The 23,994-nt window shown below is 39.9% G+C and overlaps 1 protein-coding gene across 1 annotated transcript in view; it reads left to right on the forward strand.

The window, feature by feature from the left end:
* The first annotated feature begins 4,071 nt into the window (after nucleotides 1–4,071).
* Nucleotides 4,072–23,994, forward strand: part of TFAP2E (transcription factor AP-2 epsilon) — a 32,045-nt gene continuing 12,122 nt past the window's right edge. The window contains exons 1-3 of the mRNA XM_044287630.1: nucleotides 4,072–4,276; nucleotides 5,718–6,161; nucleotides 8,492–8,543. Coding sequence (XP_044143565.1) covers nucleotides 4,250–4,276; nucleotides 5,718–6,161; nucleotides 8,492–8,543 — 523 coding nt within the window. The 5' untranslated portion in view covers nucleotides 4,072–4,249. The remainder of the gene's footprint in view (nucleotides 4,277–5,717; nucleotides 6,162–8,491; nucleotides 8,544–23,994) is intronic.

The following is a 23,994-nucleotide window of genomic DNA, read 5'->3' on the forward strand; positions in this document are numbered from 1 at the left end:
GGCCCCCCTTAGGGACCCAGTCTCAATTGAGACTGCTGCGACCCCTATAGCTACACCCATGGTGGACAGCCATTTTCAAGTCTTTCCAGAGATGTTTGATTGGGTTCAAGTCAGGGTTCTGGTTGGGCCTCTTAAGGACATTCACAGAGTTGTTGCTAAGCCATTCCTGTGTTGGCTTGCCTGTGTGCTTAGGGTCAATGTCTTATTGGAAGGTGAACCTTTGACCCAGTTTGAGGTCCAGAGAGTCCTTTAGGTGCTTTTTTGAAATCTTTGGAGATTAGCCAAAGTGACCATTAGATTCCTGGTCATCTCTCTTACCAAGGCCCTTATCCACTAATTACTTAGTTTAAAAATTGTGGAGGCCACGGTGAACTTGAGGACTTTCAGTGCAGCAGACATTTTTTGTACCCTTCTCCAGATCTGTGCCGCCACACAATTCTGAGTCTGATATCTCTACAGGTAGTTCTTTTCTCCTCTAAGCTTGGTTTTTGAGACCTTATATAGGCAAGAGTTGTCTTTCCAAATCAACTCAATTTACCACAGGTGGACTCCATTCAAGGTGTAGAAACATCTTGAAGGTTATTGATAGAAATTGGAGGCACCCGAGCTAAATTTCAAAGGGTCTGAATACTTATGTCCATGAGAAATTTTTGATTTTTCTTTCTTTTTTTAAGAAACTTGCTAAACTTTTTAAAATTCTGTTTTCGCTTTCTCTTATGGGGCATTGAGTGCAGATTAAATAAGGCAACATTTACATTTTAAAGTTTTTATGTTAGCACAAGGCTAACAAAATTTTTAAAAAAGTGAAAGGGTCTGAAGACTTCGCCAATGCATTGTATAACAACATGTCATCTATAGAAATGATATTACATCGCAGGATTAAACAGGAGGCACAGTTTAGGACTGGACAGCAACGGCAAAATAACAGAGCTTCTTTGAAAAAATAAGTATATGGCAGTGTTTTGTTGTTTGGTTTTTATTTATACTTTTTAGGCCATGGCTCACACGTGTATTTATGTAGAAACCATGTTTTGATATACCTCTGATATACAGCTTGTCATGCACATTAGATTAATATCAACCATAATATATGCATAATGTAAAAACTTTGTTGTTCAAATACTTTTATTAGCAAGAGCCAAAATAAGCACTTCACATTAAGAATAGCCCGAACATAAAACGGGACCGCACAAAATGTCATCATACAGGTAGGTAATCACAATAAATGTAAGCATATATCATGTAAACATGAATATGAGCAATGTAAAAACTTTGTGATTCTAGCCTAGCAGAAAGATAAAAACCTGCAGAGACTCAAACGCCCATTTACAGAGAGTGATAACTGGCAAACGGTCATTCATCCCTGAACATTGCCTGGTGTAGACATGTCTCCTGATATAGCGAATGCTCATTTGTTATCTACTAATAAAAATCATTGTTTATTGAGACGTTCTCTCCTGTAAACTGGGGATGTAAATCTTTTTACAAATGATAGTGCGTCTGACCATACAGACAATAACTACACCATGTCATTGAAAGGAAGCAAGCACAGATTAACAATAACAGTTATTGTCAATATATCATCAGTACTGGTTCTGAGCAGATTATCTGTCCATATAAATGGGCCCTAAGATGGCTCTACCCAAAAACTAACTGTAGGTCAAACACTCAAAATTCAGCCAGTGGCTAGTTCTTGTCTTTATTGCACCTGGAAGGTTAATGCAATAATTTCTGATCTAAACATTGTAAAAAAACTATCAGAAGAAGAGTGGAATGTGTGCAGTTAAGGGTGCAGTCATAAGTGGCACCTGAAACTGTATGGTCTATAGAAGTATTGTAACCACAGTAGGCAGGCATACACGAAAGTGAGCTCTAACTGGAACCCCATCCACTTTACCTGCCTACTTGCAGTGCAAGCCCTAGACGGCAAGTCCGCAACTGGTCGATGTTCTCTGCTCTGCTAAAGTGCAAGAAATACACACACAGAGACAGAACACCACAGAGACTGAGTCATATGGAAATAGGTTGGAACCGAGTGGACAATAGAATAGTAACAAATCACAAGACAGGGGGTAGTGAAATAGCCAAGCCGAAGTGGTCAAAGGCAAGCTGAGGTCAATAATAGAAGCAATCCAAATGCACACAGAACCGAAGCACAGCTAGGGAGTCAATTACGGGCATGTGAAGGGCAAGTTACCTATATGATCACTAGTTATCATTTGTAGTTTAGGAATTATATATATATTTTGTTTTTCAACTACTCTCTTCGATCACTACATATACATGTGAGTGACATTGATTAGCAATAGCCGACTACTGACAGTGTTGTGACCATGGAACGAATGATTAAACCATAAACACTATTGTAGTAATATAGGACAGTAGGACAAGTCAAAGGAGGATCATTTGCATGTTACAGTCCAATTAATCATTTTTACATAATTCCGATCAATAAAGAATACCTATATCATTTACTGTTGTTCATTTAGAGTTAGACTTTATTGCTATGTTTGAATAGTTACAATTATTGCTACAGATTAATGTTCCTTAAAGGGAATCTGTTACCAGGAAACTTGCTATCAAACCAGGCACAATGGCTAGCTCAGCGGAAGGTAATGACACCTTTCACTTAGGCCTCTTTCACATCATGTTAGAGCTCTCTGGCTGAATCTCCATCAGATCCCATTATAGTCAATGGGGGCCAGAAGGCACACAGTAACATCCACCTATGCCGGATCCAGAGAGCTCTGGCAGCCTGCCGGGGATCTCTAACACTAGTGTGAAAGTAGCATTAGTGAATCATTATTTCATTCTAGAGAAAAAGTACTTTTAATTTATATACAAATGAGCAGTTAAGTGCACCGAGGGCGGGCCCAAGCCACTCTGTGCACCTTTTGCTTCTCCTGCTTCCTCCACCAGCCCCTCCTTCTCCTTCTTGATTGACAGCGCCAGGAGTGATTACTATGTAGGAATGTGGACCTGTGAATCAAGAAAGAGAGGAAGGGGCTGGCAGAGGAGGAAGGAGGAGGAAGGCTACACAGAATGTCTTGGACCCTCCCACAGTGCACTTAACTGCTCATTTACAAATGGATTATAATTAGTTTTTCTCCAAAATGAAGATCACTAAGTGAAAGGCGTTGTGTTTGGTTTAACAGACTCCCTTTAATTCTGGAAATTCAGTCTGTTTCAGATCTTACGTCCACATGTCCACCTTGCCATAGTCATTTTACCTATAGGTACATTCTATGCTAGGGCCAGGTATCCACATCATGGTATGACTTATTTAGCTTCTTCATAACCATTTGTGAATAGATGTGTTCAATGCCAGATCACATTGCTACGATGGTATGTTTTGTATGGTTTTATTATAGCCTAGGTTTGTGTTGTATGTTCTGTGCCCGCTTAGATCTTATATGGACATGGTCATATGTTGTCTGTATCTGTGTTGTATGTCTAGTGCCTCTCATCGTGGTGGTATCTCATCTTGCATGGTGTGTGTTCCACCCCAGGTTATGTATCACTAGTTTACTTGATCGTCCATCATGCTGCATAATCAATTTACAGTATGTGATCATTTTTGCCAAGTAGATAGATATAGAGATGGATAGATAGATAGATAGATGATATACAGATAGATATGGGATAGATAGATAGATAGATAGATACTGTAGATAGATAGAAGATAGATATGGGATAGATAGATAGATAGATACTGTAGATTAGATATATAGATAGTAGACAGATACTGTAGATAGATAGATACTGTAGATTAGATATATAGATAGTAGACAGATACTGTAGATAGATAGTAGTACTAATTAAAATAGCATGACAGTCATACAAATACATAGCATAGTAATAACCTAATGGTAAATAGTAAGAAAGTGGTAAATGATAATAGTAATTAGATCTCCCAGCACTAGTTCTGTGTACAATAGATCACCGGGTTAATGGGCCACTTGTCTTCTCCACAGAGCCACTTACCAGTGAATAAAGATGTATTTTCTTAGCCCACATTGCCAGTCAGCTGTCTCTTTAAGGCGCGCTCCCGCCCCCGCGCGCTCCCGCCTCTATATCTGGAGTGTATGGAGATGCCTGGGGCTCAGAGGAGTGGGAGCACCGGCGAGCTGAGGAACTTGAGGCTCCGCTCCGTATCGGACTCCCCCTATGGATACAGCATCCTGAGGACCTGCCGCCTGCTCAGCTCCAGACATCTCTGCCGGACTCTGCCAACACCTCCGCCGCCCTCATGTTGGTCCACGCGTACTCTGCCATGGTGAGTAGTAGTCCCCTATTATATATATCACTTTATACTTCCGAAGTGCCAACCTCACCAGATGGCACCGGCTTCTAATTGGTGTTTTGTGAAGTTCTAATTTTACTTTAGAGAATTGAGAGGATGAGGACAATAAACACAAGCATGATTCCGTATGATAGACAGAAAGATATGAGATAGACAGAAAGATATGAGATAGACACATAGATATGAGATAGACACATAGATATGAGATAGACAGATATGAGATAGATACATAGATTTGAGATAGACAGATATGAGATAAACAGAAAGATATGAGATAGATAGAAAGATATGAGATAGACACATAGATATGAGATAGACACATAGATATGAGATAGACACATAGATATGAGATAGACACATAGATATGAGATAGAAAGATATGAGATAGACAGAAAGATATGAGATAGACAGAAAGATATGAGATAGACACATAGATATGAGATAGATTAAATAGTTAAATATGAGATAGATATGAGATCGATATTAGATAGATAATAGCTAGGTAGATATAAAATAAGAAAAACCGCAGCTCATCCAAATGGTGAAACATGTGTGGTCCTTGATTCACCCATGCAACATTTCAGTCCCCAAACTTGAGAACGATCCCAGCAAGCTGACTGAAACGTTGCATGGGTGAATCAAGGACCACACATGTTTCACCATTTGGATGAGCTGCGGTTTTTCTTATTTTATGTTTATTACTGCGGTTAAGTTTGTATTGCTGACACTCCTGTCTGAACGGAGAAACAAGGTATTCTGCCCTGATCTTTGCTTTCGATAGATAGATAGATAGATAGATAGATAGATAGATAATAGATAGATAATAGATAGATACAAGATAGATAATAGATATGTCGATAGATAATAGATAGATATTAGATGGATAGATAGATAGATAGATAGATAGGTCGATAGATAATAAATAGATAATAGATAATTAGATAGATAGATAAGGTCGATAGATAATAAATAGATATTAGATAGATAATAAATAGATATTAGATAGATATTTACATTACTGGGGTGCCTATAGGAATGGTGAGCAGAGAAATTGACAGAGAAGTCCTTAATGGTGGCCTCCTGGGTACCTGCAGATCAGTAGGTCTGGTCACTGTGTGGATGGGGTCCTGGGGTGGAGGGGCAGTAGATTATCAGATAAATGGACCGGGGCTCCTCTCCCATTTCTGCTGGGTTCTTCTGCTCACCAGTCTCTGATCAGTCAGGTCACTTCATGGCTGGACCTGAGAAATGACCAGAGAACATCTCCTCAGTGATGAGTTCTGCTCCTAGTAGACATGTCTGGGATGATATGGAATAGTTACCAGCTGATACACTGAATGATTACGATGTGTGCTGTGATTAGAGTGCTAGCTCTTCTCACACAGGAGGCTAATAATGTAATCCTGTGTTCCAGGATCGCTCTGATGCCCTGAATGGAGCCAGCGGTGGTCGCCTGTCCCAGCTGTCCTCTCTGAACCAGGGGGCTTACTCCTCGGCTCCCCCGCTCTGCCACACTCCAGCATCTGATTTCCAGCCCCCCTACTTTCCTCCCCCATACCCACAACCTACCTTGTCTTACTCCCAGAGCCAGGAGTCTGGATACCCCCACCTGGGAGACCCCTACACTGGCATAAACCCCATCCATCAGCACCAGCAGTCGGCATGGCACACGCAGAGAAGTCGCCAGGAAGACGCAGGTCTGCTTTCCCAGGCACACAGGGGGCTCAGCCTGGACCCTCGAAGGGACTATGGGGGGGTTCATCGTCTGCTGCCCGGGCTGGGAGATGGTGGGCACAGCCTGGCAGAGAGTGCCCTGTCCATACACGCGCTGTCACACCACAACATAGAAGACATGCAGGTAAGGGCAGTGATACCATGTGTCCTACACGTCAGATCTGGGACACATCTACTAATGTAACTGTCACATATGTATGTAATAACCCTCTCATCCCCGGATCCTAAACTCCAACTAGATTTCCTATTATTATGTAGGGGCACTTCCGTCACAATGTGTTCTGTGGCACTGTGCTATCTAATATGTCTGATATATACATGTCTGCTCTACAGTGCAATGTAGGATAGTGTAGCAGTGCTGTCTGTAGTATTGTGTGCAGTGTGCTCTATACGTAGTTTTGTGCAGTATTGTGTGCAGCATTGTGTATGTAGTGCTGTCTGTAGTATTGTGTGTGTTTGTAGTTTTGATGTAGTATTGTATGTAGTGCTGTCTGTAGTATTGTGTGCAGTATTTTCTATATGTAGTTTTGTGTAGTATTGTGTGCAGCATTGTGTATGTAGTGCTGTCTGTAGTATTGTGTGCAGTATTTTCTATATGTAGTTTTGTGTAGTATTGTGTGCAGCATTGTGTATGTAGTGCTGTCTGTAGTATTGTGTGCAGTATTTTCTATATGTAGTATTGTGTTTTTGTAGTTTTACGTGTTGTATATTGCGTGTGTATATAGTGCTAGTATTGTATGTAGTTTGTGTATAATCTTGTGTTTACTATGTGTTGTGTATGTAGTGCAGTATTGTGTATAGTATTGTATGTAGTGCAGTATTGTGTGTAGTTTTGTGTTTAGTGCATGTTGTGTATGTAGTGCTGTGTGCAGTAGTGTTGCCTATTGTTGTAACCATCACTCTCTTTGTAATTATCTAATTGCTTAGGGAATTTGCAGAAAATGATTTAACCCTTTGATCACATTTTCTTCAATTTCCTTTCATGATAAGCCCCGGGGCAGAGCACAACGAAATAAACAGACTTTCCTTTTTTTAAAACAAGGAAATGAAACAAATCTAATAATTTACACATTAGTGTCGTGTAGGGGAATTCGGAAACACACACAGTGCTAAATAAAAAAGTAGCGACTATTCGTACCGGCTGCGACATTTACCCGGCTAAGTTTTGTCAATCACTTCGCTCCATTTGTGTTTGTGCTTATAGCTTCCCGTTATTATTTACTGCTACTTTTAATTACATTTCACCTCATTGAGCTATTTCTAATATTATCTATCTATCTATCTATCAAATCTATATCTATCTATTATTTATTTATCTATCTATCTACCAATCTATCTATTTTTATCTATTTTATCTTTCTACCTATATATAGATCTATCTGTCTATTATCTATCTATTATTTATCTATGTATTTTCTATCTACAGTATCTATCTATCTATCTATCTATCTATCTATCTATCTATCTATCTATCTATCTAATAACTATCATCTGTCCTCTCATTTCTTTTTGCTGGGTGATTACACAAGAAAAACACTTTTGTAGCCAAATTTTTGCGCAGTATATTATTATTTTGAAAATGTCACACACAATATAAAATGTATAAGATGATGTATTGAGAATAAATCCGGCCAGTAAACGTACTATTGTTGGCTTGTTTAACTCAGTGATTTATATGCGGTTTATATGCGGCATTTCAGCTAGTGTGCATGACATTTTGCGGTCTCTATTCAGCAATTTTCGCAAATTTCAATGTTTGCAATTTCATTACATACATTTTTTTTATACCTTTCCATGTGGACAGAAAATGTGATTATTATTATTATTATTCTAATAATAACTATGAACAATACGACTGTATCTAAAAGTCAAAATAATAATACATTGGATTGAATGTCTACAGTGAACATAGATATGGGATATTGATATTAGGTATGAGATGGATAGAAATATATTAGATATATAAACAGACGGATAGATAGATAATAGATATTAGATGTCAAACACTATGGATATTAATACTGTTGAATGTGGGGACTTCCCATTCATTCCTAGTAGTAATAAATAATCGATAAAAAGTTACTTTTACCAGGAAATTCACCAGAAATAAGAGTTGCCTGTATCGTCTAATCGCATGATAGCAGCCTGTACTGTATAATGCCTCCACACTGACCATACAATGGGTCACTACAACTCCCATCATATGACACAGATTCAGCTCTGCTTCTTATGTGGTTTCCAGCTTCTAACCAGAACAGCCATTGAATAAGGTATCACATTTTCCATCATACATCGGGTCCCCTTGCTTTATGTTTGGTTAGATTCAGAATCTACATGTACACGTGCATACCTATGTAACACAACCAGTGCCACTTACCTCCCCTCTATGTATCAGTAAGTAGGGTTGTATTATATCTCCATGTAAAGAATGCATACTGTCTCCTTATTGACCAGGTGGTGGATGAGTCAGGAGTCAGTCTGCTGGACCAGTCTGTCATCAAAAAAGGTAAGAGTTGTGCTTGTACCCCTAGAGATTACCCCTGAGAGGAGCATCACTTGTATTTACTAATAGATCATTTTATCAAAGATTTATTTTTATTTTTTGCACAGTTGTAAATGTGGAAAGGATGTGTCTTCCTGCTGAATTCTAATAACTGCTATTGTTACTATACTATAGACACCTCTTATATTATAGCTATTATTTTTTAATAAGGAACAGTAATCTTCTTTTACAAAAGTAGGTTCCAAATGAGAAATAATGATTAGTAGAAGTAGTATTAGTATTGGTAGCAGTAGCAAAGCATGTATGTGTATGTGTGTGTATATCTATCTATCTATATAAAATCATTTAGGTTGTATTATATTTTATGTTCATTTATATTATTTGTAAAATGTAAATGTTATCATCCTTACAATGGCAATTGCATTTCCGTATGCAGTTTGACATTCAATGAATGTGTTTGAGGATTGCCTTGTGGTTTCTATGTATTGATTTCATAGACTGCTGAGCATGAGATGGAACTGTTGCACCTAGACTTACTGCTGCCATCATACAATCATACCTGCTAATGTCAATAATTGCCATTCACTACCATGTTAGGATTAAAATCTGACAGATTCCTTCATTTTCTTATATTTCTATCCATTACTGATTTCACATCATGACTTTCTACTGACCCTGAACTGTAGGAAACCATTTATTATGTGCTTCCTTATGTCTTTGTCATCAGTCAGTTACATCCAGGTGAAACTCGAAAAATTAGAATATCGCGCAAAAGTCCATTTATTTCAGTAATGAAACTTAAAAAGGAATTGTATTAATGCAGCATAAAATTAGAATTTTGTGAAAAGGTTCAATATTCTAGACCCAAAGTGTCACACTCTAGTCCACTAATTAATCCATACCTGAGCAAAGGGTACCTCAAAATTGTGACTTTGGGGTTTCATAAGCTATAAGCCATAATCATCCAAATTATAACAAATAAAGGCTTGAAATTGAAGTATCTCGCTTTGCATGTAATGAGTCTATCTCATGTGTTAGTTTCATTACTGAAATAAATGAACTTTGCACAATATTCAAATTTATCGAGTTTCACCTGTATATAGCTGAATAGACAGGTTTATTATATACACTGGATCTTCTGACCCATGAATGTTGAGAAATGGTATTAGCCCCACATCCTTTCTCTGGCCATATCACTAAATAGGCTTGAAATGGCTTCAGATCAACAGTTCTTACAAAGGTCTTCTGATCTCTTCAGTGGGTTACAGAACAGCTATAGTCCTATTATATGAAAATCTGAATTCAAGTAATTTTTTATCTTTTGGGGCTCAGTTTAGATATGATGAGGTATGAGGAGTAACTATCAAAGTGCCAAATATTTGGTAGTGAGTCTTTATGTCCTTGTTCTGTAATGATCTGTAATGAACCTATCAGGCTCATATTATGATCATATTATTATGATCTTCTGTGGGCAAAATAGTAACTGGGAATATTACCTTTACATTTCATGTCTAAAGCCATCATAAGGATAACTCTAATTTTCAGAAAATGTCACCATCCAAATATAATTTCCATATTACTTTTAATATGTGAAGCATCTGTTGTCCATGAGACTTGATCAATACATTAATTATATTTATTTATATAGATATATATATATAATATATATTTTTTTTTACGATATATTTTATAAGCATAAACCTTATCCTACATCATCTGTGAATTTGACTGAGTACATTTATAATTTTTCTGATACATATGGTACAATAAAGTAACTTTTTAGCAGTGCTTCTTATTTGTGATATATTAGTGTTTTTTGGGTGAATTCACATTGATCAGTGACTCTGGGTACCATTAGGTACAGTGTAGGAGAATCCAGAAATGTAAATGTGTTCATTTCTCCCAAACTAGAAGATGACCCAGAATCCATCCTTTCCATTCTGCCCATTTTGTCTTGGAGCTAAGTGTATGTGAATGGTTCTGGACCCTGAGATAGGGAGGCTTGCCTTGTATGCAGAGAGCAGCCTAACCCCTGCCTCATTCCCCTGCTGTGTGTTTACAGGCTCAGGATTTTGGGGAATACTTTTCCAATCTGTACTGTCTGCTTCAATTTCCTGCCCAGCCTTATGATCAAACCTCCGGCCTCTCACAGAGTCCGGGATTTTCTTATTAAAACTAATTACGGGAGACCAGTCTCATATCCCCAAATACTCCTTTCTGTTCCCCTGCATTTACTGCCTCATAAACCACTAACAATGTCACAACTAAGGACTTCCAGAGAGCTGATTAGGAGAGCCTAGGAAAATGGCTGTTCCTTTTGGCTCTTTAACCCTTATTTTGCCAAAGCAGAAAATCCCAGCCACTCACTTGTAAGGCCACTACCTGTAACTCTTATCCATATAGATAATGGGCACATGCCCGCTTTCTAAGATAGTTTGCCATCAAGGAATACAGGTCTAGGACAGGCAGCAAGTGGCCTACAACTGTATTTCATCTGTGGACTATGCCAGGAGTCTAGTTAGTAGGGAAGCTGTTAGTGGTGAAGGCCAAAAACTATTTTAGAATCATTTTTGGCTCAGAGTATGAACCACATATATTTACAGGTTCATTGACTAACATCTGCCAACATTGGCCTAGTTGCCCTACAGTTGTCATGGTATATTTGCTGTGGTGTTTTTTTAGTTTTGTTATTATAGGTAGTAAAATGTAAGACAGTGAAGTATGTGTGCTATAGTTGGTTTCTGGCCAGAGGCGGTATGTGCATGTATATATACGGTATACATAACATTATAATATCCAAGATAGATAGATGTAGGTACATAAAGATAAAAAGTAGGGACTCAAATGTAAAAATAAAAAGTTAAAACCGAAATTCAGGAGCCAGTGTATATGGCAAATGAACACTAATATAACTAGGCCAATGCATTTTAAATGGTATATAAATGAAGCCAGATAGACAACATTTTGCAAGCTGTCTATATATTTGGGAGACTTCAAGCTTCCTTTATGAAGTGTTTAATTGGTTTATGGATCTGGAAGTAATTATCAGGAGCAGAGAAGGATTTTTTTTGTGCTGGGCAGACATCAGGGCACTTTGATAAAGATAAAGTCTGAATTATGAGCTCACAAAGCTCATGTGTCTGTAGGCATGTATTATGCAATTGTTTTAGATGCGCTTTTGGTTACACATGCATACGCAATAATCATGGGATTGCACGTGCATGTACTAAGAATGTGAAAGGTTATGACGCTCTTTGCTATCTAACACTGGGAGCTGATTGTATTAATATATTATTAATATAAGCATTTGAAAGCATATGGAATGAGAAGAGTATTGTTCTGTGCATGCATAATACCGTGGTACACAAGTACTGTCATTGTAATGACCATGCACTAGCTATTGGCCCATGCTCTTGGGTGTGGCTAAGCAATAGAAGAAGTAAACTGAATATTCATTCCTTGGGATCTAATGGGGTTTATTTAGCTGAGAAGGATCTTTTTGTGAGCTTCTATAATGATTCATTGGGTATATAACTTGGGTATAAATATGCAGGAAAAATGGATCTTTCACACAATGAACCATAAGTGTCTTTCTTTGAACATTCAAAAAGTTGGGAGGTGTGAAAACCTCAAAATGCAAAAACATCATGCAACACGGAGTTTATATGTTCTTCCCATGTTTGTGTGGGTTTCCTCTGGGTACTACAGTTTCATTTCACACTCCAAAGACATACTGATAGGGAGCTTAGATTGGGAGCTCCATTGGGGACAATGAGTGATGATGATAATGCTTGAAAAAGCTTTGGAATATGTTGATGCTATATAAACAAGTATAATAAATCACATAAAACTATAAATTGTTAGTAGACCATGACCAATACCACCAGATGACAAGTGTTAATCTATAAAAGGTAACACTTGACTTTTTAAAATTTAAAGGGAGGTACACATAGTTTTGCAAGAACTTGGTGCATGATACCATTTGTCTAGACTTGTATGTGCACATTATCTTTACCTGTAGCTGGACTCTGCTAGACCTTCTATCAGGGACTGAACTTCTGCTGAAAGCATACAAAATGTGAGCACATACAATTCTCAATAAACTAAGGGCATATTCATACTAGCATCTTTAGGGTCTGTACCTTTTTTAGGCCAGAAGGGAATGCACAGTTTATTCTACCGTACTCTCTTGACTTAATTGTAACACTACACTAATGAAAAGCATAGACAGAGGCATATGCTTGTCTGTTTCTTTTTACATTGAGGTCAATGAAGTATAGAGTGGACAACTAATCCAAAAATGTATGAGTTGTGCAATCTGTTCCACACATACAACACACAAACTCATTTGGCACAATAACTAGATCTGCCAGCAAACATGTCTATTCACATTAACCTCTTCCCTGACAGACATATACAGTATTAACAATATATTATGCAAATGAGCTAATGTCAGCCAACCAGAGACTCCTCCAAAAGGAAGAGTAATCCATCTGTAGACAGCTGTTTTGGGGGTTATTGCCCCTCATCAATAAAGAGTAGGGTACAGTTTGGCTGCATGAGAAAGCTTAGATACAGCTCACAGGGGAGGAGCACTTCATGGAAAGAAGTATGCAAAGTAGGCCATGTCAGCCAAACCAAACCAAAATAGGTCACTCTTGCAAAAGGAAGAACAACCCCTCGGTAGACAGCCATTTCAGAGTACAGAACAGGGTACTGGTTGGCTGTTCCATTGGTTTCAAAAAGATAGGCCAAGTGCTTTGACTATGTTGTGTGACAGTTAAGCTTTCTTCTGCTCACTGGAGATACAGGTAACATAGTAAGCGGCTGTTCACGTTTAGTTATTGCTGTACGTAAACCAAACAAAAAGTATAAAAACATATGGCTTGACGTACCCATAGACTAGTGTTGGGAAAAAGTTGTTCAAAAGTGCATACTTTTGACTCTTATTTTTCATAGTTTGTTTCTGTACCTTTTTTTTTTTTTCTGTCCTGCAAAAACAAAACAAAAAAACATATAGAAATGTATACTATTTTTTACATTGCAGTGAACGGGGGATGGAAACATAAGACAACACTGATAAACGTATCCAGTTTTATCTAGATACTTCATATTTTCTTTGATACACTTCAAAGGAGTTTGTTATGTTACTGTATGTCTACTTATCTACTGACATACAGCAGAATCGAGATGCGAACAGGCCCTAACCTGTTCATATCTAATTTTTCCTGTTTGTCAGGCAGAAGTTTTAGACATACAGTAAAAAAAAAAGTATACAAATGTATGCAGTTTTGAGCTTATCTATCTTTTTTTTTTTTTTAACGTATACACTTGACGAATGTGCATACGTTTCAATATGCTTGTTTCAGGGTTTTTTTTTTAGCAAAAAACTATACATTTTTGTGAAACCTTTCTTTATTGAAGATTTAAAGACATCATCTGAAAAAAATTGATATGTACCATACTTTTTTTTTTGATGGACATAAAAGCGTGGTATGCTATATTATTCAGTCCAAAAAATAAAAATAAAGTATAGAAACATAAACAATGACAAACGGATTCAAAAGTATGCCCTGGCAAGTGCGAGTATGTCAAGCCATACGTTTCTATAATTTATTTCTGTTTACAAGCATATCTGCTTGATGTATAGCAAAAACGAGATGTGAACAGCCCCTTACATAATCTGAAAAAAGACATACGTTCATCCAGGCTGTTCACATCTCTTTTTTGCTGTATGGAAAGCGGATACGTTTGTAAACAGACAAAAACGGATAGAAATGTATGGCTAGACTATAATTGAGTCCTACAAAAAAATGTATAGAAAACATGTAAACGGGAGACGGATGAAAATGTAAGACAATACGTTTATCATCCGTTAAGCGCATCCAGACACTTCCTACTTCCTTTGATACATTCCAAAACTTTATTTAAAAAAATAAAGATTTCACAAAAACGTATACATTGTTTGTTAAAAGAAAAAAAGGAAACGACCTTATGCATAAAAAAAGAGATCGATAACCACAAAGTTTGCATAGATTTGTGTTGTTTTTTTTCCATTATGTCTAAACATATCCGTTCGACATGTGAAACGAGATGTGAACAGGCCCTAACATAGTAACCTAGGCGGAAAAAAGACATACTCCCATCAGTTTAGCCGATTATCCTATTTTATATCTCAGGATAACAAGTAATACATGAATGTGCTTCTTGTTAGTCAGAGACCCTCCCATGACAGATGTAGCAATGGAGATAGCGGAGCAGAGAGAAGGGGAGGTATTTCTCACATTACACAAACTCTTGGGACTAAGATCTATCAATTAAAGCAGCGCACATAGCACCTGATGTAATGTATCTGCCTGTGCAAAGCCTCCAGCATGTGAAATCTGCTATACTGGGACTGAAATGACTGAACGTACACCCAGCGCTATTCATTTTAGTAGATGACACCTTATTATGGATAGGGCTAGACAGATTGCACAGCCAATGGGCAGGAGGAGGGAATAGGTGACAGCTTATTTGTAATGTAACCAAGTTACATTTCCAAATTACTCATGTATGGTTTTATACCTAACACAAGAATAAAAAAATAAATAATTAAAAGCAAAATGTGGTTAAGAGCGTTTCAACCCACAATGTCTATAAACTTCTAATATCTCGGGCAGGAAATAAAACATTATAAAAACACTTTGGGGGAGATTTATCTTATAGCAACATAGCAACCAATCAGATAGATCCTTTAATTTTCACAAAGTGGATCTGAAAAATGAAAGGGGGAAGCTGATTGGTTGCTATGGGCATCTAAGACGGTTTTCTTTTGCAGCAGTTTTTTGTTATAAATCTGGTGCAATAAATTGTGTGTACAGCACTATAATCTATCCATCGTTTCATCCCTTTTGTCACATGCCTGGTGGTGCAGAACGGGTATTGCCCTTGACTCCCTTCTTTACTATGGTTACACCTTTACCTAAGGAAACATAATGAATTAGGCCTCTTTCACACTACAGTTTTTTGCGTTCCGTATACGGTCCGTTTTTTGCGTTCCGTATACTGTCCGTATACGGAACCATTCATTTCAATGGTTCCGCAAAAAAACGGAATGTGTTCCGTATGCATTCCGTTTCCGTATTTCCGTTTTTCCGTTCCGTTGAAAAGATAGAACATGTCCTATATTTGGCCGCAAATCACAGTCCGTGGCTCCATTCAAGTCAATGGGTCCGCAAAAAAAACGGAACACATACGGAAATGCATCCGTATGTCTTCCGTTTCCGTTCCGTTTTTTGCGGAACCATCTATTGAAAATGTTATGCCCAGCCCAATTTTTTATATGAAATTACTGTATACTGTATTTGCCATACGGAAAAACGGAACGGAACAACGGAACGGAAACGGAACCACAACGGAAGCAAAAAACGGAACAACGGATCCGTGAAAAACGGAACGCAAAACACTGAATTCAACATACTGTAGTGTGAAAGAGGCCTTAATCCCATATAGACGAACGGCGTTCTCCTGCATCCGCCTATAGCATATTGAAAAATCCAACCTACTGCTCACCTGCAATGTATGCTGTAGGAATGAAAGAGTTAAGCTGCTAAACCTATGGAAATCTGCCAGGCAGTGCTTCTGGGTAATTGGCTGTTTACTGCAAATCTATAACAAACAGATTAGATTGTTAACACTATCATTTCCAGGGTTAAATTTATCAAATTCATTCTACTGACCTACATACAACAATTACGTGGCCTGATGTGGATTCATAATGAGCTCCGATCGACCAAACGGTGCTTGTTTAAAGAGCCTTTTCAAGGGCCAATTTGGGGGTGAACCATCGTTACTACGATCATTCATTCCCTATACAACTTACACTATAGCAGCAGCACATCCGTCTGCGTCCAGCGAACATTTTTATGTTTGCATAAAAGATCTGATCAGGTTTGTTTGTCAGCTGATCGGTGAGGTGTTTACATGTGTTGATGATCGGCTGAATGAGTATTCCTGCAAACATTCGTTCTTGATCACTGGCCTGTGTGAAAGGACCCTGAGGGGGCCTTCACAAATGGCAGATTATGTTGCAGAAAATTTCTGCAACTGAAGCGGTGCTTGCAGAGGTCCATGTACTTCCCTCCAAAACAGCCCCATTCACATGAGCAGAAATGATTTTCAGTTGCAGAATTTTCTGCAAAAAATCTGCCCCATGTGAATGCACCCTTACAGTAGTGAGTACTTTTCAGACAATACTGTATCTATGGTAACAAAACCCTACATACACTATTGGTTAGAGGAAAGCAGACCTTTTGTGGCGAAGTTACTAAGATTGGTGTTTCATATATTTAAAATGTCTGCTGGAATACGATTCCCTAACTTTATTAGGCCCAGGTTCCTTAGTAAATGTTGTGCATCATCTCATCTGGAAGTCTGTGTGCCAGAAGTTTAGACTTGAACTGTAGTTTACACCAGGCGGGCCCTTACTGCTAAGCCCCACCACTTTTCAAAAAGAAGAGCAAAAAGTTTCAAATTATGGTGCAAATTATTATGCATTATTGTGTGCGCCATAATTAGCAAAAAATACTTTAATAAATCTCCCTCTCTGCTCTCCATAATCTGGATCTGTGCTTATTATACACAAGGGTTACAAAAGCAATGAATGTAAGTTCAGTCCTCCTACTGAGGAATATAATAGCCTACATTTTGTCTTTTAACGGTAGAGGAACATGAGACATGTATTTGATAGTATATACATTTCTTCTTTATTAGGTGGATATGTATACATGATATATGAATGCATCATGACATAGTATATCGTTACTTCTATGACACTGGAGGGGAACCCAGATTTGCTTTGGTTCTGTGTACGGTATACCCCTGCCATTGTCCCCCTTAGCACCTGTCTCCATAGTGTTACTGCAGGATCACTATAGATGAAATGTTACTGTGGCCTGCAAAAACTGGACGTTGCCACCGCATGGCGTTAGATCACTAGGAACGCAGAGTCACGGAGGCCTTGTCCAAATAGGGGGTCTCTAGACTGTTAGAACGAAACTCATTTATACCGGTTGCCTTGGATTAAAAGAAAAAAACATGGCAGCTTTCTTCCCGAAATAGCGCCACACCTGTCAATAGGTTTTATGTGGTATTGCAGCTCCACTGAACTGAAAGGGGCTGAGCTGCAATAACAGGCACAACCTGTGGACAAGTGCGGCGTAGTTTCTGGAAGAAAGCAGCCACATTTTTCTAATCCTGGAAACTACTTTAAGGGGCCGTTCACATGGTGTTATTTACCTCCAAATTTTGTAACGGACAGCCTCACTGAAATTCCGCAGGTGGCCTGTATGCGGAACCATTCATTTCAATGGGGCTGCAAAAAAACTGAAATGACTCTGTGTGCATTCCGTATCCATATGTCTGCAAGTCCGTTCTGCACAAAAATAGAACATGTCCTATTCTTGTCCGTTTTGTGGATAAGGACAGGCATCGTTTCAATGGATCGACCCAAAAAAATATTGATGTCACAGGGAAGTCATCAATTTTTTTTTCCGGATCTGTGTTTTGCGGACCGCAAAATACATATGGTTGCGTGAATGAGTCCTAAAGCTCTTGGAGGCGGCCGCTGTTTAAAAGCGCCAATCAGCAATCTTCAGCGCTGCCTCCTATTGTAAAAAATGGGAGGCAGAAGAAAAACTGCTGCCGCTTGGATCCCGGTGCTGTAAAAATGCTGTAAAAAATGCTGTGTAACGGCCTCTAATACACATCGACATGTTCCTACTTTGTGATAAATAGCGATTATTCATTTAGTCCACGTATGCCCAAACTGGTTAGTTATGTACATCCAGTATATCCATGGGCACATCATTTTCTTACATCAAATCACATTGTGTTACCCCCTTCAAACTATATAATGTTTATACAGAAGGACGTAAAACAATCAATTATGCCGTAATTAGCTTCCATTAATCTACAGTAATAGCAAGTGTAGTTGAGTCCTGGAGCAATGACCTCCAATAAATTCCTATGAATGGAAACAGCCTAGATTTATCAATGGCAGGCTCCACATAGCCATTGCATCTGTAAACTGTCTCCTCCTTCATTTCAGGGAAGTGTGTTCCTTTAATTTGCGTTAGCTGCTGCTTGGGAGCCCATAGTGAATAGCTGACGGCCCCTATAATTGTCAGACACAATTACGTTGCCGGCTTACCCATAGTCATATTGTTCTTGCATCATCCCTGCTCACCTGTCTGCGTGAGATCATTTATTGTAGGAGCCAGTTTTCTGTCTGGATGCGATGTGTGTAGTGAGCGGAAAGCATCCGGACCGAATGCTGACCCATTCATTTCAGTGGGTCTGAGTATGCGAACATTGTTTATCACCGATTATCTCTGCGTTCATGAAAAATCACAGCATATTTTATATTGTGCTTTTTTTGCTCTGCTCTGGTTCCATAAAAATTAATGGGACAACATCGAGAAGCAATGCGTTTTTAGCTGATGGTTGCTAGGAGATTTAGATAGTTATACTTCAGTTTTTCTTCACGCAAGTGCAAAAACCTGAAATTCTGATCGCAATCGCAGACAAAACTGGTTAAACTTTTGTGCAAATGAGTTTTTGCCTGAACAGACTCTGACTCATTCTATATTGCTTGTGTGAAATAAGCCTTAGGGCTCATGCACGCGAACGTGTGCTGCCCGTTGCTGTATTGCGGACCGCATTTGCGGATCTGCAATACATGGGCATCGTTCCGTCTGCTTTCACTTTAATGGGTTGAAAAACTATTGCAGTGGAGGCGCACGCCTCCTCATATATTAGGTGAATTTTAATGCAGCGTAGGAGGGAATCTAAGACCAACGTAAAAAGCCGGTCTTAGTAAGTGACCCCCATTGTGTCCTGCATGAAAATATTTCTAATATGGCAGGCCAGAATTCATAATATACTTATATTCTGCAATTCCTTGTGGCAATTAAACCCATGTCTTTTAGGTGCATGTTCTATTTTTTGTGGTGCAGAGGCACAGACCGAAATGCCACTGAAGTGCTCTGTCGTGCTCCCGTGGCCTTCCGGACTGTGCCTCTGCTCCATATCTTCCATATTGTGGACCCATTACGTGTTCCCAATGGGCATGGCCAGCACACGTAATCCTGTAATCTACTGAGTAGTGAGCAGCCTTGTACTTGTAAACCAATTTAGGACATGTTCACATGTGGCAGATTTGTTGCAGTTATTTCTGTAACAGAAAATCAGTTCTATTTCGTGGCAACATGTGGATTTAGATGGGGACCGTGGCAAAAATTTCTGCAGCAAATCTGCCACAAGTCAATATACCCATATACTACAGACTTCTCATGCCTGCCGTTTCTGATGCAAGAAGAAGCTTCTTTCTCTTCCCCGGAGCTAATATTAATGTCAGCTGGTTAAGCACAAACCTTATTCGTTCCCGTGTAGTGTAAATGCTACAGATTTAAATGGGACAGATCCGCAGCAGCCGCACAATGGATAAGAATTTCATAAATCTCAAGCACGCGCTTTGTAGAGTGACTGCACCGCAATGTACATCCACAGCATGTCAATTTCTGTTGACAATCGCGGACAAGAATAGGCATTTTCTATTTTGGTTGCGGCCATGTGCGGTCCGCAAATTGCGAAACGCATATGGCCGGTATCCGTGTTTTTCACAAAACACTACGGCCGTCTGAATGAGGCCTAATGGAGAGGGGGAAATCCCCAGCAAAAACCACATGTAAAACCGTAGCTGCCTTTTTCACTGTATTGTCAGTGATGGCCAGCGAACACATGCGGGCTGCCATCTTTAGTAAGGTAGACTCACCTGTCCGGCGAGGCACAGGTAAGCCCTTACCTGTGCCTGTGCCGGGAGCCGGTCTGAAATCAAATGCGGTCACTGGGAGCAGGCAGTTCCGAGAACAGCCCGATGAAGGCCCCCAGCGGCTGTTCTCGGAACTGCCTGCTCCCGGTGACCACATTTGATTTCAGACCGGCTCCCGGCACAGGAAAGGGCTTACCTGTGCATCGCCAGACGGGTGAGTCTACCTTACTAAAGATGGCAGCCCGCATGTGTTCGCTGGCGAACACTGCGAACTGACCATCACTGCACACTAAGGGTTTAGAAGTAGATTTCTAATTATTAATGCTGGCTCATGTCCCATACAATGTATTCATGTATGATACTGTAGATCTTAGTTATTGGTGATGAATCCACATGCTCACACATGATCACTTGTGGTTGGTGGACTGTCCGGCAGCAAGGGGATTGCTTAAAGGAAGGGGCATCAATTTTTTTGCTGGTAAACCTAAGCATGGCTCCAATAATCTGATCCAGTGTCCGTCACCAGGGACGATGACTCAACCCCTATAGAATTCATATTTTATCACATAAGTGAAACTTGATATTACCTCGGAGTACCTGAGCATGTGTGCCAGCTGCATGGAATATGTCTTCTAGTATATGTTATCCAGAGTCTTCTTTTATCTTTATATGTATTTTATTCAGCCCTTATTCATGTCCCCGTGGTCGTATAGCGCTCACATATTCCACATTGCTGTACAGAGATCGCCATTCACATTGGTCACCGCCCCTTTAGTGGGCCATACATGAATGCTTGTTCAGCGGTCAGCTATCTTCACAAGTACATTCAGCTTGGCTGAGCATTACTGTGTTCTGAGTGGGGAGAGGGGAGTAAGCTGCCGCTAGAGATGAGCGAATTTCAAATTTCATGCTTCGTTTGGTGGTAAAAGCAGAATTGCGTTATGGATTCCGTTACCACGGACCATAACACAATTCTATGACGGAATGCATAATATTCATTCCGTCATAATAGAAGTCTATTGCCTGCATAACGGATCCGTCCCGTTTCCGTTATGCAGGAGAAGACTTCCCTGCATAACGGAAACGTGACGGATACGTTTTGTAGCCCGTAGACTTCTATTATGACGGCATAAATAACGGAATGCCTCTAAAGGCAGTCCGTTATGCATTCCATCATATAATTGCGTTATGGTCCATAGTGACAGGATCCATAACGCAATTCTGCTTTTACCACCAAACGAAGTGTGAATGAATTTAATAACATGAAATGCGCTCATCTCTAGCTGCCGCAGATAACAAAAGTATCGGGCATGTTGACATCCAACTGTTCAATCCTTCATTCCAGTGTCGGACTGGGGTGTAGATATTATCTGCTCATACAGCAGCAGGCAGCAGCTAGACTCTACAAGATTACTGATTATAGGGGTCCCTGCAGCGACTTACAGAAGGCAGATACTGGCTGGCCTGCCTCTGTACCTACAAGTCCTCTCAGCCACCTGATGCATCTATAATAATAAACTGGGTAGTTTGCTAAAAAATCTTTTTAACATGAACATAGGCTGGTTGAGATGCTGTATGCTGCTTATCTATATGTATGGCAGTCAGTCTACTGTGCCATATGCCACTTGTGCAGGGGGTGGGTGACAAGGGGACCACCGGGAAATTCACCAGTTCCCTTGTGGATCAGTCTGAACCTGCTGCTCTACCCTGAGATCTTCCATTTAGAGGTCCAGAGGACCCCATAGATGATAGATGATGTATGCTAGACTCTCCAAAATCAAGCAATGTTATGTGTATAGCCAGCTGAAAGGGGCTCAGAATCCAACTCTGCTATCTCAAACACATCCTGGACCTCATTTCCATAGGAGTCATGAATGAACCCACATCCATGTGTTTTTTGGAGTGTGGGAAGAAACCTGAGAACCTGGCGGAAATCTATGCAAGTATCATATTTAGGCTACATGCACACGATCGTATGTGTTTTGCGTTCCGCAAATTGCGGATCCGCAAATAAAAACTAAAAATGGATGGCATACAGTATGCCATCGGTTTTGTTTGCCTAAAACGGACAAGAATAGGACATGTTCTATTTTTTTTGCGGGGCTACGGAACGGACATACTGATGTGGACAGCACACGGTGTGCTGTCCGCATTTTTTGCTGACTTATTGAAAATTAATGGGTCCGCATCCTATCCACAAAAAAAAAAACGGAATGGACACGGAAACAAAATACGTTCATGTGCATGTAGCCTTATATTGTTTCCATGCATATAAGTTGACAAATAGTTTAGGGGTTGTCGCCAAGTTTTTGTAAAGTGATAGCTAGATTTCTTTTACCATTCAGGAGCCTGGGAAAGCTTTATTAGCAGCCATATTGGTTGTCAGCTACAAGGAAATTTAACAAGAAAGGATAACCTTATGAATAGGATGTCAGGATGTCTCTTCATTTTATTTTACTTTGCTGTGTCCCATATATTAAAGGGGTTGTCCGGGTTCAGAGCTGAACCTGGACATCCCTCCATTTTCACCCCGGCAGCCCCCCTGACATGAGCATCGGAGCAGTTCATGCTCCGATGCTCTCCTTTGCCCTGCGCTAAATTTCACAGGGCAAAGGCATTTTTCTGAGTTCCGGTGACGTACCGGGCTCTCTATGGGGCTGACAGGAACCCCGGTGACGTCACCGGCACTGATGGGCGGGATTTGGCTCTGCCCTAGCCAGTAAAACGGCTAGGGCAGAGCTAAAGCCCGCCCCTCAGAGCCGGTGACGTCACCGAACACACTGCTGGGCGGAAGTTACCGCCCGGCAGTGTGTTATTGAAAACACAAGAGCCCGTGCCCTGCGCGATCTAGCGCAGGGCACAGGAGCGCATCGGAGCATGAGATGCTCCGATGCTAGGCTCAGGGGGGCTGCCGGGGTGAAAATAAGGGTATGTCCGGGTTCAGCTCTGAACCTGGACAACCCCTTTAAGCAACTGGCAATATAAAGCCATAGGTAAAAACATTTCTGTGTATGGACCATTATTTTAAAATGTCCCCAGATTGATGAGCAATAAGGGAAGGGATTGCAAACATGTAGAAAACATATGCAGTGGGGAGTGAACAGATGTACAAGGATGGCAAGCAGGGAATACTTTAATTGCAGAACAGGCAGGAAGAAAAGCCTGATGTTGGTAACAGCAGAGGGTCTGGTGCTGGGTACTGTTGGAAGGGTGCTTTCACACTGTGTCTTTTTTCAAAAACGCCATTTTTTAGTAGAATAAAAATGCAGTGGCCAGATGTTACATACAGGCATTTCTAAAATGCTGTGGTTTAGCCACAGTGCTCCCTTAGCCATGGATGTAACTAGCAGGGTACAGGCATCTGCTATGCCGCCCATCTCGTTTTGCATTATTTCTGTGCTGTGACATCACTGACTTATATTACTGTGTGTAATGTATGAAGGTGAAAAAGGTCATGGTCCAATGGGGCCCCATTCCAATTTTTGTTATAGGGGCCCCATAGGTCCTTGTTACACTTCTGCCCTTTATGTTTTTTTTTTACATTGCAGCATGATCTGAATGTGACAGTTTTTTCAGATGTTTTCCCATAGACATCTCTATGACAGCTGAAAAAACGCAATAAAAGTTATGCGACAAAATGCC

The sequence above is a fragment of the Bufo gargarizans genome, chromosome 3 (assembly GCF_014858855.1).
Source record: "Bufo gargarizans isolate SCDJY-AF-19 chromosome 3, ASM1485885v1, whole genome shotgun sequence".
In the NCBI taxonomy this organism is placed as follows: Eukaryota; Metazoa; Chordata; class Amphibia; order Anura; family Bufonidae; genus Bufo; species Bufo gargarizans.